Here is a 20,568-nt window from a genome sequence, read left to right as displayed (position 1 = left end):
GATTTCACTTTGTGATCCCCAGGTGTGCTGTATACTTTACAGGTCTTACAAACAATAAACTTTTTTTAGAAGAATTTATTTATTTATTTGAGAGAGAGAGAGTGATAGAGAGCATGAGAGTGGAGAAAGTCAGAGGGAGAAGTAGACTCCTTGGAGCTGGGAGCCCAATGCAGGACTCGATCCCGGGACTCTGGGATCATGACCTGAGCCAAAGGCAGTTGCTTAACCAACTGAGCCACCCTGGTACCCCTAAACAATAAACTTTTAATTTTTCAAAGTCTCCTGATGGCTATTGCTGAAGGGCATCTTGTAATCATAAGAACCACAACATTGGTTATTGAGAGGCTGAGACCAGCACAAAATATTGATATACATCCATATGAATTTTTATTTTTTTAAATTTTTAAAAATATTTTATTTATTTATTTGAGAGAGATCACAAGTAGACAGAGAGACAGGCAGAGAGAGAGCAAGGGAAGCAGGCTCCCCACTGAGCAGAGAGCCCGATGTGGGGCTCGATCCCAGGACCCTGGGATTATGACCTGAGCCGAAGGCAGAGGCTTTAACCCACTGAGCCACCCAGCCACCCCCCCTATGAGTTTTTAAAACGAAACTAAGGTCATAGAGTATACATTGCTTTTAACCTTTTTTTCCCACTTACTGAGATATCTCTAGCAATTACACAATTCAGTATTCTAGTACCTTTCAAATTATTAAATGATTTAAGTAGTTTAAGTATCATTTTAAGACCCACATCATATGAAAATCTATGAAAAGAGGTCACTTTAACATTTTTTGAACTAGCACACCATGCCTGTCATTTATACTGCCCTGCTTCCAATCTCTACTGGATTCCTACAAGTTCAGACTGTTCCACAATCAGAGGCAATCCATCCTTCCACCATCGTTTCTTGACTTTATTCCCTGACCTCACACCAGTTTCCTCCTAAGAAATTATTTACCATTTCCCAGCAACTCTGAGCTCTTTCAGTGTGAGAGCCTTGCCACACACTTTTTCTTCTGTCATGAATGCTAGTCTCAGCTCCTCCTTCCTGAGAATACACACCCAGCCTTCCAAATCCAAATCTGAGATTTCACTCCTGGATCCTTTGTCATAGTGACCTTCAGGAGTCAGCACAAATGACATAGAGTAAGTCACCTAATAGAAATGGAGAGACCTCAAATTTTGAGTCAATTCAGAAAGAAAAAAGGAAAATTTTGATTTGCAGAGGCAGTCAAAACTCTAGACAAAATTACTTCCCTGTTGTCCCATTAATAAGAATAAGTCATCTGAGTCAGTACATTTTTTCTCCTTCTTAGGAAACAGTGGCATTTAATTCTTCTCTTCTGAGACCCCGTGTGATTGGAGAATGGATTGGTCGAGAAGAGAATGATGCTGACCCACTGGCTGCTGAAATGCTACAGCCCCCAGTTCCAAGAAGTAAAAATGAACAATGGGAAAATGAAGATAATAGCTCTAGCCCCGCAGGAAGGTGAGATGAAATGCCTTCTTAGATTCTGTGTATTGTTGGTTGTTAAAAGCTAATGGGGAAATAAATCCAAGGATGTGATTTTGATGAAATAACTTAATTTTATATAGAAAATTATGTTGGGTTCCACATAAGTTGAAAATAATTTCTCTGTTTTAAAATTAAAATTTTGCAGATTTGCTTTTAGATTTTGGTCTTAATTTTTTCTTTTTATCCAAGAAAAATCACCATCTCTTTGCTACTAAAACCAAATAGAGAAATATTTCAAAGACATAGGCTGTCATTCAAGACCCACTATAATGCTGGGCAGGGAGTGTCTGACTATGAAGAATTGGAGACGAAGGGCTTCTCATTTACCAGAGAGATGTAGCTGATCAACAAGAAGAAAACTATTAAATTTATTATAGAGCACATGAAGCAGAGTTAATGGAGAATATGAGAGAAAACCTTGGTTTAGAACCATTTACATTTAGAGTTGGTAACTATGATTGAACATTATTCTTTTCATATTCTATATTTAATTATGATTTGTGAATTTGAAAGCCCATATTTCACTTACTCAGTCTTATGATGCTCAAAACAGCAGTAGGAGATGTTGATAGAAGTGAAGCAGTTTTGAAATGTCCAGATCATACTTATTAGAAAAAAGTATATTCAGGACAACCTTTTTCTTGTTTTGTAATACCAACTGTAGTGAGTAAAATCCCAAAATGAAAACTTCCACAAGAAGTTGGAGTGAAAAAGCATATGGAAGCATGGCTTACACAAGCCTGAGAAAATAGATTTAAATGCTCGTGAATTGAATGTGAGAGCGCCACAACTTTCTTTGGGTGCTACTAGCTGACCACCACAGAAAAGTTTTTCCTATGCATAGCATAGCCACAGTAACTTTGAATTTCCTACATTAAATTTAGCAGCAACGTAACGATTCTTTCTCAAGGAGAAAATTGTATTTTCTACAATGTAATAGCTTTCAGGGTTTTTTTTTACTTTGACTTATCACTTGGCTAGAAGGAAGGAAATTCAGAATACTCATTAATGTGCTTCAGGCATATAGAAAATTGATTCTATTTCCATGAGAAATAACTTTTAAACTATTTAAATAGTTGAAGTGTCCTGTGTAAGGAGAAGAAAACCATTTTAAAAAATCCATTTACCTTCTTTTGTGAAATGCCAGATCAATTTCACCTGTCAATGAGGGTAATTTTATTTTTAATACCAGACTTATGAAACCCACTAGACCTTTATCTTTAGTCATTGCCAGATCTTTAATGTAAAGTAGAGAAATGTCAACTTTCATTTTGCTTTCATTTAGTCATAAGAATAATCGGAGCTATTTATTGCAAATGTTAGTGCTTCTATTTTCTTCCTGGCTTCAGTGATCTCTGATTCCCTCCTGAATACCCAATAAAGGGGAATATTTCCTTCAGTGTAAGTCAAATCCCCTTCCCAGAAAACTCAACCTATGAAGATCTCTCTCAAATATTTGTTATGAAAAATTTTTCTTAGTGTTACTGTTCTCTATCTTTAAATCATGAATTGAGGTATTCTCTATGAAATGACAGGTGAAATCCCACCCCGATGCCCCATCAAAACAGAAAGAATGCATGCATACCTGAACTTAGTTTAAAGAATAGCAATAAACTATGGGTTAGAAACTGTATCTCTCCCATCTTCTAATACCAAACAGGATTCCGAATTTATAACAGGAACTCACATAGCAATAGATTTGATTTGGATGAATAAAAATGGATTGGGAGAAATTTTTTAATGACTTTAGAGGTTATAACTCAAGCATTAGCTTTTGCCTTTAAATAGTAATGAACTTGTAGTATAACAGTCTTAAACATTAACAGGCTAACTGGCATTCCAGGCTTCAGAAGGAGAATTAATTTTCAAGGTGATTTCTTCCATTTTTCTCTCCCCTACTGGGCCTGGAACATTGTCATTACCAATAGACATCTGTTAGATGAATGAAGGAGGCACATAGAAGGCTGTGAGTAGACATCTTCTAAATAAAGCTTATTTATAAGAAGGGTTGTTTATAATCTATCCTAACTTTTTGCCCTTTCCTATCACAGTTCTTCCTGTTGTTAATTGCTCGAGTCTTATTTGAATGGCTGTTATTAACAACACTCCGTCTTTAGTACAGAGCCAACTTTTCTCCTTAGGTCCTGCATATGGAACATTGTATACAGAGGGTCAGCAACTTTAGAACACAAAGCTGTCACCTGAAGGGTTAAGTGCTGGTTAAAAAGAAAGCAGTCATGAGGGCAATATGGAAAAAGTAATAGGATAAGACAAGAGTGGCTGACATGGGTCCCTGACCACTCTGTAGTCTCTGGATGGACCCAAGAATCTGTGGGTCTCTTGAAATTAAATTATGTGGACAAGGTTCTGTGCACATGGGCATTTTCCCAACACATTCTTCTTAGATTGTCCATAAGGTTCTATTAAGTAAGTCTAAGAAAGAAATTAAAGGATCTAAGCAAGAAAAAGAACGGGGATTTATAAAAGAGGTGAATATATTGGGGAATGATTGAAGGCTTTCTAGTACTACCAAGTGGCATGAATTGCAATGGCTTATCTATCCATTTAGTGGGAATGGGAAATCCATGTGTTTATTGCACATTTAGAGATATTAAAAATAATCACACATTGATAATGTAAATGTAAATAAAAAATGAGTGTAATAGATCTATATAATTCTGTTTTAAGCCATATCTTTCTATTTTAAGCCATCTTAATTAAAGTTTCCAAAGCTGGGTAATGGATTTCCTAAAATTACTAAATTGTAATGTGAATTTGTAAATAGGCTTATCAAGCCTTGAAAGCCTGATGAAGCTCCTTTGAGCTTAACCACTTTATTAAAGCAAGAATAATATCAATAAATATTATAGATCTGGAGAATTGGCTTTATTTGTTAAGTGAGCATTGTTATTAGGTGGTAAATATGCCATAAAATGAATAGAAAATCTTATAATTTAGAAATATATATTAAATATTAAAAGCTAAATTCACTTTCCATTAAGAAGTGTTTCTTTTCATTAAAGCTCCTAATTGCTTCTCATGTATCTGTTAACAGAGCCTAGAAATGTTCCCCTTCTTTTAGAGCTTCCTCAATTGGCAGGAAGAGAAAAATAATAAAGAAGTAAATATGCAAATATATACCATAAATTCAAGTAGTGATCAGTGGCAAGATGGAAAACAAACCAGAATAAGAAGGAAGAAAATTAATAAAGAGCACTATTTTACGTAAGAAGTCCACAAACAAAGAACCTTAATATTGTCAGATTTTGGCTATTGTGAACATGATAAAAAATATGTAATACATTTCAGAGACTGAATTAAGCTTAGTATTTTAGGGATATTCTAACTTGTAAATTTTAAGGAGAGAGAATATTGATTAATCAAAAATTAATCTGTCAAAGGAATAAAAAAACAGAGGCCTTAAAAATATGCAAAGAATATACCTTATGACTCACACATTTCTTTTCTAGAGCCAAAAAAGTATGTAACTAGATCATGCATTTATTTCAGAAGGTTGATGAGGTCATTTTGATATGTTCAGAATTTGTCCTTTCTCATTTATTCATTTATTTCTTTAGGAAATACATATCCTAATTCAAGTTATTTTATGAAACACATTGCTAGTTACCTATGGACTTACAGACTCATAGGTGGTTTCTTTTTTCTTTTTTTTTTTTTTTTAAAGATTTCACTTATTTATTAGAGAGAGAGAGAGAGAGAGAGAAAGAGAGCACAGGCAGACAGAGTGGCGGGCAGAGGCAGAGGGCGAAAGCAGGCTCCCCGCCGAGCAAGGGGCCCGATGTGGGACTCGATCCCAGGATGCTAGGATCATGACCTGAGCCGAAGGCAGCCGCTTAACCAACTGAGCCACCCAGGCGTCCCTCATAGGTGGTTTCTTATGAGAACAGCAACATTTTGAACTTACTGTCTAGGACTCATGGCCTAACACTATCTTCATGACCAAACCATGTATTTTAATGAGATTCAGGGAAACACTTACTGCAACCTTTATGAAATTATCTTGCTCATTGTTGGCTTTTGAATAGGAGTTATGCATCTATAATATACCATTTCTTCCTTATCTTCAATATTCCAATCTACATAGTTTCCCTTTTTCTCTTTCACTACTAAAATATTTTCCCTCAATTTTCATATCTGTCAAGTTTGAAGACTCATATACATATTCTTAAATTAATTCTTACTTTATTTAGTGTGTTTAAAAAATGGCGTTCAGGAAGAAAAAGTAAATTTGTGCTAGATACTGGGTGAGACCAATATGAAAAAGAACATCCTAGATTCAAAGAAACTCTTTACGATCTCCCTTCAACAACCTGGGCCTTATTGCAAGGAGAGTCCTTTAATTTCTGAGTAGAGTCGAGAGAAAGGGCACAGATTCTACCTGCTAGGCTACAGTGGTGAACTAAACAAGCGTAGGAGATGGGTTAAGAGAGGAGAAATCCAGTTTTCCACCAAAGAATGCACCTGGGATCAGATAAAACTAATACTTACTAACCTATATTCAGAAACAAGAATGTGAAACAAAATACAGCAGGGTCAGATATCCAGGGAAGAGTGGGGTCAAGAGGAGAGAAGCAGTGGTCAGAATGTAGGCCATCAGGAGGGGGAGGAAGGTGCTACCTGGAGAGATAAGCTGAGGGAGGGGAGTGGCCACATTAAACCAGCCTTTTCCATCCGATCTGGTTTAGAATTTATCTTTTTGAACCAAAGTAAAATGATGTCCTAGATTGTATAATTACTACATTGAAGTATTAACTGCTTTTCTTTCTCATAAGGCACCTAACCTCTCCCCATCCCACTCACCACTTGTCTACAGTAAGAACCTTGCTTCCCTGAGGCAGGGTGCTATTTTCTCTCTAATGTTGTAGTTTTCACTTCTACAGTCTATAGGTTATGGAGGTGGAATAGAGGAAGGTGTCATCCTTGCTCCCCTTTCCTGCTTGCAGACCTTGCTGTCTCCTTTCTCCCTAAAAAAGTATCTTGTTGTGAATTTCGTGTTTTATCCATGGCAATCTTCCACCACTTCTTGTAGCAATAATTTGTCAATTCCCAGGTCATTCCCTTTTTCCTAAATATGCAAGCATCTGGTTCAACTGTCACTTTCCCCTGCACCCTTCCTATCTTGATGAACTTAATAACCACATTAATGATTCTTCCCCACACCTAGCTTCTTCTTCTTTTGCCTACTCTTCACTACTGATCTTGAATTCCACCTTACTTCACCTCTTCCCTCTGTTTTATCTAGGCCTCATTATTATTAAGTGCAAATTATTATTATTATTTCACTCTTTGACTGCACCTTCTGTCTTTCTAGTTCATTCCCTCTGGTACCCAGCTTTAACTAGGACCCAAACACACTGGTTCTACTGAGTTTTTCTTGCCACTCATGTAGTTTTTATTTTTGACTCATTATTTGGATCTACTTATTGAATATATCCTGGTTCCCTTACCTCTTTTGTCCTTTGTTTTCCTTGTGTGGTAAAACTACCTTATTTAAATGTAACTCTTTGTCTATTCTGTGGCTGAACTGGCATAGACTTCTTCATGTAGAGAACACATGGCTACACTGACTGATATCATTGTGAATTCATGACCACCAAGAAATCATTGGTCCTGCCCAAAGACACTCTGCATTCACCTAGTCTGTTCACATGTCCTTGCTCGTCGATGATGATTGCATGCCTTTTCTTGTCTCCTCAAACCTCCAGCACTTCTCAGTCTTCATGTTCAACTGATGACCCTTATAGGACTATAATTGTCATAGTCACTCTGGAACACAGTCTGGGATTTTTATATAAAACTAGCCATGCAAATACCACATGACCCAACAGTTGTACTAACCATGCAAATACCATATGACCCAACAGTTGTACTAACCATGCAAATACCATATGACCCAACAGTTGTACTCTTGGGCACTTTTCTCAAATAAATGAAAACTTATGTTCACACAAAAACATATGTATGAATGTTCATAGCAAGTCCGTCATAATAGCCAAAAAACTTAATCCAGGAGTCCTTCAAATTTGAATGGTTAGATAAACTGAAGTATATCCATGCCATGGGATGCTACATAGAAAAGAAAAGGAATGGACTATTGATACATGTAACAGCATGAATGAATCTCCAGGGATTTAAATTGCCTGAAAAAACCCAGTCTTAAACTTGTATGATCCCATTTATGTAATATTCTTTTTTTTAAGATTTTACTTATTTATTTGACAGAGAGAGACACAGCAAGAGAGGGAACATAAGCAGAGGCAGTGGGAGAGGGAGTAGCAGGCTTACCACTGAGCAGGGAGCCTGATGTGGGGCTTGATCCCAGGATTCTGGGATCATGACCTGAGCCGAAGGCAGATGCTTAATGACTGAGTTATCAAGGTGCTCGTATATTATTCTTGAAATGATAAAATTAAAAGAATGGAGAACGGACTAGTGGTTGCCAAGGATTAGAGACAGGGAAGAAGGCATATGGAGGAAAGCAGGAGTGGTTAGAAAAGTCTTGTGGTGTTTGAAATGGTCTGTATCTTGATTCTGATGGTGGGTATATGATACACAAACCTACACAAGTACTAAAGTTATCTAGAACTAAATACACACAGGCATACACATACAAATGAGTACAGTTAAAATGAGAAATCTGAATAAGATTGGAAAATCATATCATTGTCAGGATCCTGGTTATAATATTGTACTCTAGTTTTATAAGATAATATTATTGATGGAAACAGTATAAAGAAAGAGTGCACAGGATCTCTCTGTATCATTTCTTAGAACTACATGTAAATCTATAATTATTTCAAAGCCAAAAAAATCTATTAAAAATGTTAGTGAACTGTTGAAAACACCTTGAGATTTTGACAGTCAGCCTCCTCCAACAATCTTTCAGCAAAGAGCATTAGCATCCATTGATGATTCTTGCCTGAAGAGTTAAACTATGTTGGTGGTTGCAAAATGGTGATTTTCTGAATCTGTCATTTCTTCTACATTTATTAACCAGCATTAATATGGAAAAATAAAAGCTTTTTCTCCATCCCTATTTCCCTCGACCTTCTCTAACATATTCACCCTGATCTGGAGGTCAACCAGTGAGGTGGGGCTGATTGATCTTTGTGCACTGATGACATGCAATGTCATTTTGCTATTTTCATTCTCTTCTTTGACAGTGTTGAACCTGGTACTTCTGTTAAGACAGCTTGAAATGTTCTGATCTGTGCCCTGAAATGTATCTGGTTGGTTCTTTATTTTGTTTTTTTTGCCAAGCTTCCTCTGCATTTTGGCCTGGTGGCAGTGGGGACAATGCATTTAACCCATTTGCCCTATGGGTTTTTACCTTTAGAAAGGGTTATCTTTCCATCCTGCTTGGGGAAGACTTCTTCTACATATCATGTGTTTTTCTTTTATGGGGTGACATTTGGCATTTCCTTTCTTTGGACAATAACAGGAAAAGAAATTGGATTACAGAGAAGAGAAGAAGTTAGAGACAATTTTTGAAACTATATGTGTTTGTTGTTTGGACTTGTAAGTTGTCTGGTCAGACACTGTCTTGAGAAGTTGGAGGAGAGGGAATCACGAAAGACAGCATTTACCCAAAGGATTCCAGCTTTATCACAAAGAAACTCTTCCAAATTTACAAAGACTCTCTAGACTGGAAGAAACTGAGAAACATTTAATTGCCAGTTCTGGATCTATCCTTTCTTTTACCTCATCCTACCCCAGGATCTAGGCAGCATGATAGGACAATGAGGAAATTTACTTTAATCATAGAAATTAAAATTTTTTGTTGTGTGGGTGGCTCAGTTGGTTAAGTGGCAGGCTCTTGATTTCAGCTCAGGTCATGATCTTTGAGTCCTGGATGGAGCCCCATGTCATGCTCCATGCTCAGTGGGGAATGTGCTTGAGGATTCTCTCTCTGCCTCTCCCCCAACTCGTGCTCTCTCTCTCTCTCTCTCTCTCTCAAATAAATAAATAAATAAATCTTAAAAAAAAAAAAGAAATTAAAATTTTCATTTAAAATACTCTTGTCTGTGATGTGTGGGTGGCTTAGTCAGTTAAGTGTCTGCCTTTGACTCAGGTCGTGATCTTGGTGTCCTGGGATCAGCCCTGACATTTGGCTCCCTGCTAAGCAGGAAGTCTGCTTCTCCTTCTCCCTCTGCCCCTCCACCCTGCTTGTGTTCTGTTTCTCTCTCTTTCTCTCAAATAAATAAACTTTTGAAAAAATAATCTTGTCATAGTATGTTCAAATAGTTATCCCATTACATTTGTTTGTAAGTCTAGGAATTTCATATAAAAATCTGGATTTTCTGCATCCTCTTAAAAAAAAATCAGAAGGGACGCCTGGGTGGCTCAGTTGGTTAAGCAGCTGCCTTCAGCTCAGGTCATGATCCCAGCGTCCTGGGATCGAGTCCCACATCGGGGTCCTTGCTCCGCAGGGAGCCTGCTTCTCCCTCTGCCACTCTGTCTGCCTGTGCTCACTCACTCTCTCTCTCTTTCTCTGATAAATAAATAAATAAAATCTTTAAAAAAAAAAAAAGACTTAAAAAAAAATCAGAAAAATTCTTTAACTGTAGGCTTTCATTATGACTTGGTGACAATCAGTAGGAGCTGATTAGCACCTCCTCCCTTAAATGGGGCAGAGTTTCAGTTTGCCATACTTCTTACCTACACTCACTTGTGAGATGGTTAATGAGGTACCAAAGGATGTCTAGGAAAGAAGACTGTCTGTATTTCCTTTACCCTTAGGGAAGATATTACTAATATGACTTTAATTTTACATAGTGAAATTAATCAAATGAAAATTTAGTTGTAGATTATTTTATTTACCAGAGCTAATTAGTAGAGTTGTCATCATTGAAAACTAACATTTAAATATTTCTTCAGCTTAAAGGTGGAGCCCAAGACTAAAGGATTAAAACAGCAGCAACAGCAACATAAGAAACTTCTGGCAGCAATGCTCTCTCAAGATTCTTTTGAGTCTCTCCACAGCCCTACCCCATCTGTAACAGAAGAAGATATTGATAATGAAGATGATGCAATGGAATTGCTGGGTAATTTTAAAAATTAATAATTTCTCTTTTTCTTCTTCTCTGGCATTGTAAAAATGTGTAGTGATTAAGAGATTTTAAATTTTTTGAATAGTTTTGTCTTAGGGGAAAGAAATCATTTAACACATACTTTATACTTTAGCCTTTCACAAAGTTGCATGTAAGAACTAAGTTGAAATCACCTAAGCATGTGAAGTATTTATTAGACTGTATTTTGTGCTTTGTCTATGCAGCACTTTACCTTCTGACTCCTTACTCAACCTTTATTCCATGTGCAATTGTGATAAAAATTCAAGTCTGTCTGCTTTATTCTCTGATTATGATTGCCTTGATCACATCTTTTGTCTATAAAATATATCCAAAATACGTATTCCAGCCCTCATCCCAAGATGTTCCCCTATTGTTTCAAGGATGTTTTAGAAAAATACAGTAAAATTTAGAGTGGCAGTTAGTAAATTAGTGTTTTATGTCTTCCATAAGTTAGAGGAGAGTTTGCAAGATTTCAGTGTTTTCATGGGCTTGTTACTTTCATGAAAAACCCTATTTGTGTTGTATATGTAGGGAACCCTTTATATCTTAAGTGAAGTAAATGTGTGTTTTTGTTTATCCATAAATCTTTGGATAGTAGTTTTTAAAAAATTGAACTTTCCTTTTATTCTAAGTCATTAAAACAATTTCCAAATACTTTGTAATCATGTACTAAAGTGAATAAATAATGTAATCATATGAAAGCTGCAGATAAGTTTAACATAGAATAAGGAGTCCCAGAAAATAAATAATGTAATCATTTGAGAGCTGCAAATAAGTTTAATGTAGAATAAGGAGTCCCAGAAATATATAGACATTTAAACTTTTTTTTTTTTCTCCTAAACCAGCTTCCTGGGTTATAAGTGTTTATGGAAGTAAAATATTATCATGATAAAAAATGGTATAGATCTCCTTGCATAGACCTACAAAGGTGTTGTTTACTCAGTGGTGGCAAGGTCACTGATGTTTCCTGATGTTTACTGCATTCATTCCAGCATTGAGGAGACTGTCAATGGCATTTAACTTCCTGATGTTCATCTTTTTTTTTTTTTTAAAAGAACAACGAAGTCTGGTTTTGTTTGTTTTGTTTTTTAAGGAATCTCATCTCTCCACCTCCAAATCATTAATGTGGGAGATGTGCCTGATGTTGTGGTACCCTCACTCAGCTTCAACTCAGCCAATGTTTACTAAGCACTTAACATGTGCCCAGTCCTGAGGACATAAAAATAAAATAATCGTGGATCCTGTTTACAGGAACTTTACATTTCTAGTGTTTGAAATAAAAATGTAAATACATAGTAGTTTTTGCTACAGGTGCTAATTTGATTAAGCACACAGTTTAATGTAGGGATAACACCTAATGTGGAGGTAGGGGATGGTGACCAGGGAATGTTTCATAGAGAAACCAATTGCAGTGGTGGAGGACAAGTAGATGGAGTTTCAGCAGGCAGAGTGTGGTCATTACCCTTGTAGGTTTGCACTTTATAAAAGTGGACTCTTTTGCTATTGTGCTCTGTAACTGTGCCTGTAAATTGTTCTTTCGCTTTGGTCAGTAACAGTGAAGGGGGCAAGACTTAAACCGTGACTGTCAATGGAAGGGCCAAGAGGTTGTCCATATAACATCAATGTTGGCTTTTTGGTACATCGACACTGGGTTGTGCCGATAGTGTTCTCTTTCTCCCTTCCTTTACATGACAGCTCTTGGTCAGTTGATATCCCCAGGAAGGCAGTTATACTTAACTTGCAAAGATAATCTTTCAAGAAATCCAGGCATGCTCCGAATCACTTTGGATTTCCTGATAGCCTCAGGAGTATTTCGACAGAGTGCAGGAAATCATAAACTTCAGTGATACCGAGGAGTCCTTTACAGAAACCCAAGTGTCACTCAGTGCTGGTACCCTCCAGATCTCAGCTCCTCTGAAGTTTCTAGTCTCCCAAGTTGAAGACCAGACAGGTTTTGGAGACTATTTAATTTGGACAGTAGCTGGTCCTCAGCGTTTTTTGTTTGTTTGTTTTTTGGATTTTGGGTTTTTTTTTTTTTTTCATTTAGACATTTTAGTCTGTGGTCTGAGCAAATTTAAGAATGAGAAATATTCGAAAGTTTGGACTTTCTCCATGTAACTCCACATATCTCAGCATAGGCAGCACTAGTATACTAATGCTGGTCCCTAGATCATGAGATTGCTCTGCCATGACATGGAATGTTCCAAGTCCACTGGGCTATCCTCTAAAATAATGCCATATGCAACCCTGTTGCCTAGTTGTCTCAGTGAACAAAGGTCATATAGACGAAAATTGTATCCAAAAGACTGTTTTGCCTACACGTTCATTAATTATGTAAAATGGTGTTTGGATGTGAAATATTTGTCTTTAAGACCCAAGTATTCCTATCCATTTAATTATTTAGAAAATAAATACTTAAAATATAGGCTCAGTTTTCTTCAAAAGTAGTATACATAAATTCATGATTTAAAATTTTACTTATGCTTTTATCTAAGATGATGATTAATCTCTTACATGAAATCAAACAGAAGTATGTGAAAAATTTCAGTTAATATAAAAGTTAAAACTTTTTCAGTCATGATATAGTAATGGATGAATGATTAATATGGATGAGTATAGATATAAAATAAAATGATTATTAAATTATTCAATTTTAAGACCTGACATCTTCAGTAGCCGTCTATGACTCTATTAATATTTCAGTAGATTTCAATCCCTAACTAATCAATTGATGTTATATTGCCAAATCAATTTAGAAACTAATGTCTACTTTTCCAACTCTTTCAATATTAGATTTCAATCATATTTTTTATTATTAAAGAATTTTAAGTCTGTGTTTTTTGAAACCTGGTCCCAGAGAAACATACATGCTTGTACATATTTGAGGAAAATACAAATGCTAAGTTCCTGAAAATTTATTTGAAATCAAATTTTAGTAGGTAGAACCATTGTAAAAGGTGAGAGACATCTGGTATTTAAAATATCTTTTGCAAATCTGCAACATTGTGTAGAATAAGTTTGCTATAACTTATATGTGTTTTCAGTGTATAACTTGTCTATATCAGGTATAACTGGCTGAAAAATTTATTATGTCCAAAGGTAGTCTGTACTCTTTGTGAAGTGATAAATAAATGAGAAGTATAATTATTAATGTTAGTATAGCAAAGGATTGTTCTTCAGTAAATTGGTTGAAGGAGGAAAATAAGTCTTTTAGTTAAATAAGTAGAAGTCAGTAAAACTTCTTACCTTAATTTTTTTATTAAGGTATCTAGCATTAATAATACATACTGGTTAAGATTTAATTCTTCAGAGTTGTTTAATTGTATGTTTTTGGATTTCTATTTCAAGTGTATTGGGCATATGAAAATATAGAACATACAGCATCTATAATTTTTAAGTAGATTAAATATTTACTGTAAGATTGCTTTAAATATTACTTTTAAATTCTGAGCACAAAAAATGTGGAATTAATATATAACAGAGAATAAAATATCCAAATTTCTGGAATTTTAAGATATAACAATTTTAAGCACCACTGAAATTGGTGCTCTAATTACAGAAGACATGAATAAAGTATCTGCCAGCTCACCTCAAAGTAATTAGTTCTCATCTTCAACTATAAGATACTCTCTAATATTTTAGTAACTATGATAGAAATATAATGATCACAGTGATTAAATTTGCGTATTTTTAAAAGTTATTAAAATCAATAATTTTTTCAAAAGTAGAAAGACAAATTACAGTGGTACAGCAAGGGATTTATAAAAAGCCTATCCATATCTTTTACTTCCTTAATTTTCATAGAAAAATTTGAGGAACTTCACTAATTTAATAGATATTTGAGCTTGTAAATGTAAGCTCATTTTTACTACATGCATTTTTATTTTATTTTTTGATGAAATACTAATTGCAATTATGTGTTTTATTATTTTCTATGTAACTTATACTCCTTTGAAAATATCAGAATTTTTTGAAAAGCACAAGTATTTGTCTTACACATTTTAATGTAAGATATTACTTTAAAAATGTTTTTTTTTTTTTGATTTCTCAGAGTTGATGATGAGGCTAATATCTGAAAATCACATTCCAGAGATGCTAAAAAAAAGAAAACAACATTAGTCATGATTTATACTTTCTGGTCTTGGAAAGTATAATCATATAAATAGTATTAAATAATCATATAAAAATTAAAACTAACATTGTATTACCAAAAGCAAACAAGGTAATTGCAAATATATTTTATTTGTTTTAAATATAGTAATTATGAACAGTTATACTGCTGTTCTTTGCAGAATACAGTGATTTCTAAATTTCTAAAACCCCAATATCTGACCAGATTATATAAAACATAAACTTAAGTTTCAAGAGAAATTCATTGCATTAAGGCAGTCTTTTGGCAAATTCTTTTGCATTGTGACCAGTCTTTATAAATTAAATGTTCACTTTCTGTTCCTTTTTTTCCCCCAGCTGAAGCCTTCTTAAAACAGAAAGAACCCATATTTACAGAATAAAAACATGTATTTCAATTAGTGAAAAATGTATGCTATCATTCAATGACGTTAGAAAAAGAGGGGAGAGGACCCTAATGTTAAAAAAAAATCTACCTACCTACCTACCTATCTATATACTTATATTCTAATGATATTAAGTATGTGAACCAGTCTAAAGAACATGTTAACTTTGTTTTCTTTGAGTATTGATCATTGGAAATACCAGGACAATAGAAGACTTATCACTTTAAAATAAAGATTCTTTGTAGAAAAACTTCTTTTAAAAAGTCAAGGACTTCCCAAAGTTAAATTTATGGATCCTTTAATACTATCTGTAATGTTGCTTTAAATACTGCCTAGAAATTCATTCAGCATAGTACCAAAATAACTTAATATGATACATATTAAGTATATATTAATGAGTACATATGAGTAATTTGTACAACGAGTACATATTAGAGGTTAAAATATTCCAAATTTGTGGGTGTTAAGGCATAGCAATTTTAAGGACCACGGAAGTCAGTGAAATCTAGAACATACCGAATACAATAACACCCAGATCACCTCAATCTAAGTAGCTCTTTTTTTAAAATACAAGATACTTTCAGAAATCCCAGTAATTAAACTGGCAGTTGATGACCACAGTTATCCAAACATTATAAAAAAATCTGCACGTATATTTTTAAATGTTCACTAAATGAATTAATACACTTGAAAAACTAGGACTTCACACAGATGTATGAAAATATCTTTCACATGCTAAGTGATAAATATTAACTGCTGTTGAGCTGTGTGATATTTGTAATAGAGATTCTGTGAAATGGTCCTGCTATTGGATATGGTCCTATATTTTTGAATTTTAACTTCAGCTTGCTTTAGAGCCATCAATGTCTGCACAAAGGCCCAGTAAGTTCAGGCTGAAGTGTCTTCTAAGTGGAGTTGAATAGCACTGTGTTTGTCTCTCTGGACTATAGTGACAACATTTGAGAAAATCCACCCAGACACATTTTTTCATTTAACACATATCATGCACCTGCTATGTGAGCTGTACTAATTCATATTAATATACAGCACTAGAATATTACATCTTTTATTTTTCTAATTACTTGATCTCTTTGAGCTTTGAGAGAATGTTGCATCTAGTGAACATTGGCATCTGTATAGAACCAGCAATTTATAGATTTTAGCTTCAATTCCCAGTTAGTCCATTTATTAATTCATTCACAGTTTTATCAATTTCTCTACTTACAAAGTGACTCTGCACCTTCCTGAGAGTTCAGATTTGCACAAATATGAGCATGTTTCATGAAATATTAACTATTCAGGGATGATTCTCAAAATTTCGTTTGCTTAAGAAGCTTATTTTAAATAAAAATTCCAGTCCCCTCCATCCCTAATTTTTGGTTCATTAGATTTGAATACAACCCATGAATCACCGCTTTCCAAGAGGAATGCCCTTCCTCCTGTTCTTTAAGAAATTCTGTTGCAGGTGATCTGTACAGCATACTATGAGAAACATTTTTTTGTTGTTTGATCTAATATATCATGAAGCAAGGGGAATAAAATTATAGAAAGTGTGATTTTTATAATAAAAAGAGCATGGAATAGAGGTTTCTGGGTTAACCAAGCTCTTTTGAAATATTTCCTGAAGACGTGGACAAGTCTTGCTAAGAAGCTTGGTTACTGTAGTTTGTATTACTAATTATTTCTGTCTTCCCTCCCAATATTATATTTTATAGGACCACTTGAAAGATGAACTGCTAGAGTACAAAAATTACATAAGTTATGAAATGATTCTAGCATAGACCTGTGGACATGGTTTCATTGAGATTCTATTTTATCATATTATTATTCTAAACTTTATCTGGGATTCTGACTTTGCTTTTGTTAGATATGACTGTTAGACCCCTTCACAGTCTTCTAGAAGTACTCGTTTTGTGTTTGGAATTGCACTTGTTATTCATTCTCTTCATTTCTCATTTGTGTTTCTTTTCAACAAAATATTGGAACATTCCCAAATGATAACTGGCATTCACATGTAGAGATTGGCTTTTAAATAATATAAACTTGCATGTCACCAAAAACATACATCATCCTACCTGATAAACTTTTATGGCATTTAATAAGAAATATTTTTTTTAATTTATTCTAGTGGTAAAAGTAGATCAACATAGCAGAATAAAGTCAAGAGTTTGAAAATAAGGTCTAAACCCATAGATATATTATTGACAATTGTCCTTCATCTCCACTGTAGACCTTTATGAAAATTCCTTTATTTCAGAGATAGCTGTTTTAGTATATTTGTAATTTGTTTAATACATATTTCTCGCTTTGAAAGAAGTTACAGATTGTTTGACATATAACAGTAATATAAGTTAATATGCTTTTCCATATTTAGGTCATAGCTTTTCATTGAGTATCTTGCAAAGGTGTGAGCCACATTGTGATGTGATTATTGGTCTATGTCCAGAGCACTGAACTAAAAAACTCTTCAAGACCAGCTCCAGCCCTCATGCTGCTTTCTGCTAGTTTTGTCATCTGAGCTACAAGTACCTAATTATAAAATGCTGGTAACAATTTCAGTCTTCCTATCACATAGGGATGTTGTAGGAATAAAAATGGGGTGTTCTCTCTCCTATTTATATTATAAATAATAGTTATTTTCTTTTTGTCATAATAGGAATATTTGAGGAAAAAACCTAGAATTTATAGATGGAACTTTACTTCCAAGTAAATTTATATCCTCCAACCCCATATACATTTTGTCTGGCTATAATCAGAGAAAAAATAGCTTCCTGTAGCTTTGGAAATACCAGCTAAGAGTAAAAATTGATGTTTCCCACAAGATAATACAATCAAAGTCTTGAATAGAAAGGAGGTAAAGCTACAAATGTATTTGCAAACCAAAATAATTAACATATCAATATAATGCATTACATTTTTTTTATTTTTAACATGGATATTTAAGAAAGGGCAAACATTGATGTGGTTTGGTTAAAGATACAGAGCAAATTACTCCACTGTCTTTAATTTTTTCCATATAAGTGTGTAATTTCTAGGAGGCAAAGAAAAATGTTTTGTGCATGCACAAGAGTATCCACTAGCATAAGTGAACTGGGAGCTGAATAGAGGGAGAGACAAAGACGAGATATGTAAGAACTAGATATTTGTACCAGATATTTACATGCTTTTGTGTAAATAAAACCATAAAAGTATTGAAAAATCTACAAGCTTTAAAAACTCTTCAGTTATATTGATAAGTATGAAAATATTGATACAGCATACTTTTCTGGGTTTATGTTAATTCATTGTATAATCAAATCACAAACAATTTGAAAATCAGTGTTAAATATTATTAGGGTTTTGTTGCTTTTGAAATAAACTTTCACATTTCAAATACATAATAAAATGGTGATGTTATACTTGAAGATGATTTGTTTAGCTGTGGTATTGATTTTCACAGTTTGAATTTAAATTAATTTTGTACTCTATGTAAGAGCCATTTGAAAGTACTGCCAAAATCACTATTTTATTGTATTTTTTGCTTGCTTGAAAGTATGCAACAGAGTGTTATTAACTTAGCATTGACATAAAAAAGATAGGCGTTAAAGAGGTATTAAAACTGTTCTTCTGAATTGTTTAAAACTTCTTGTGTAACAGCAGTAATCTGTTTAGATTTCTACATGTTACAATATTACTGATATTTAATCGTCTCTAAATAGAAAACTTAAATTATTGAGGTTATAATATTGAATATGCAGTAATAGAGGGGTTATAGAACTTGTCAATTATTTTCAATATCTGAAAGCAACAGTTCTTGTAAAGTTTCATTAAAGATTTTTAAAGGTATTTTAAAATACCTTTTTGAAAAGCACAAGTATTTGTCTTACACATTTTAGTGTAAAATATTACTTAAAAATGGTTTTTTGGCTTTCTCAGAGTTGATGATGAGGCAAATATCTAAAAATCACTTTTTAAAATGTATTTTAAAGAAACATTTTTCAAAATCTGAAATATTTAAATGGTTCTATATAGGAATTTCTTTTAGAATAAAAGTATTATGATTTTCTTTTTTTAATAGTCTTATAGTGTGTAATTTCAGAAAATACTCTTAATAATCACGAAAATATTTTTTAAGTTGTTCTAAAACTTTTAAATAGAAGGGTACTAAGGAACACAATGGGAAAAAATATGACACTGTTCTAATGGAGGTAAATTAAATTTAGTGATTTTATTTTACTTTTCAACATTTTAGTTTCTTTCTACAAAAGAGATTCAATGCCTATTATTAATATAGAATGAATTTACAGAGTATAAATGTAAAATTTCATGTAAACTTTTAGTTTCTTTAAAATTTACTTTTTCAGAAATTGTTAGAAAGGAGCTTATTAGGTCAGCTGCTTTTCATCTTTTAAGCACTGTCATATTTACTTTTTTAATTACCAACATTTGTTTGAGTAAAATCTATTTCAGGAGTTTAATGAAGAGTATTAGAAATTTGGTAAAAACAAACATTAATCTAATGAGATTAATTTTGTGGAAGATAGTATAGCATAATATTAGAAATAACAACAGCATACTTGAGCTTTTTATGAGCTTTATATTCAAGTAACCTTAGTTCCAAGTTTCACCATTGCCTCTTACTAATTCTGTGATTTGAGAATGCTAACTTTTTTCTTTCTAATATCAGAAACATCATCAGAAAAATAGGAACTTTGGCAATACTTATAGGGTTTTGTGAAGATTAATAAATAATTCATATGAGGTATTCAGTGCATCTGATAAAGGGTTAGAGCTAGGAAAAGGATTTGTTACTGTATTTCATATTATTTATATACCAATTCCTTTCCTATCTCCATCTAGTACATATGGTTTAGTACATGTGAGAAAGAAATTAAGATCCTAGGACTTTGGCCTTGGGGGTTTAAGTTTAGTCTTTTATCATAAATGTCTCATATAGATACGTTCCACATATTTAGAAATTATTTCAACAGGTACTCTCCACTTGATATTTAAGTTCTACTTCTAATTTTTTCCCTTACCTTAAAAAAAAATCACAGGCAACTTTCTCATAAGAGAATGCCACATGAGCCTATATTTTCCCCAGTGTGTCAGAAAGAATCTTGGCCTTTTCTTCCATTGAAAGATAATATCCCCATTAGAAGAGAATATTATAATATTCAATTTTTCCTAATAATTTGACTGAAGAAATTATTTTCAGCAATTTTAAGTACTAAAACTTTTTAAAAATAGTATCAAAACCTAGGAATTTATATTTGATTTTCTCTTATATGTTTTTGTTTTTGTTACCAGATTACTGCCTCCCTGATTTACAGTCATTGACATTTATAGGGCCTTACCTAGTTTAAGAAAGGTGATATCTGGTTTGTAGAAACATGGAGACTTTTTGGCCCATGCACCCCAACTTACCTTGGGAATAAGATTTGTTGCATTCCAAAACCGGCT

General features: G+C 33.7%; 1 protein-coding gene across 1 annotated transcript in view; it reads left to right on the top strand.

Annotated features, from left to right (window-relative positions):
* LOC308341016 (uncharacterized protein C8orf34) overlaps positions 1-20,568 on the top strand; it is a gene marked incomplete at both ends in the record, with an annotated part of 367,987 nt that overhangs the window by 133,220 nt on the left and 214,199 nt on the right. The window contains 2 exons of the mRNA XM_080800601.1: positions 1,321-1,493; positions 10,419-10,585. Coding sequence (XP_080656727.1) covers positions 1,321-1,493; positions 10,419-10,585 — 340 coding nt within the window. The remainder of the gene's footprint in view (positions 1-1,320; positions 1,494-10,418; positions 10,586-20,568) is intronic.

The sequence above is a fragment of the Martes martes genome (assembly GCF_963455335.1).
Source record: "Martes martes genome assembly, chromosome: 4".
Taxonomy (NCBI): Eukaryota; Metazoa; Chordata; class Mammalia; order Carnivora; family Mustelidae; genus Martes; species Martes martes.
This window is presented reverse-complemented; position numbering and strand designations above follow the sequence as displayed.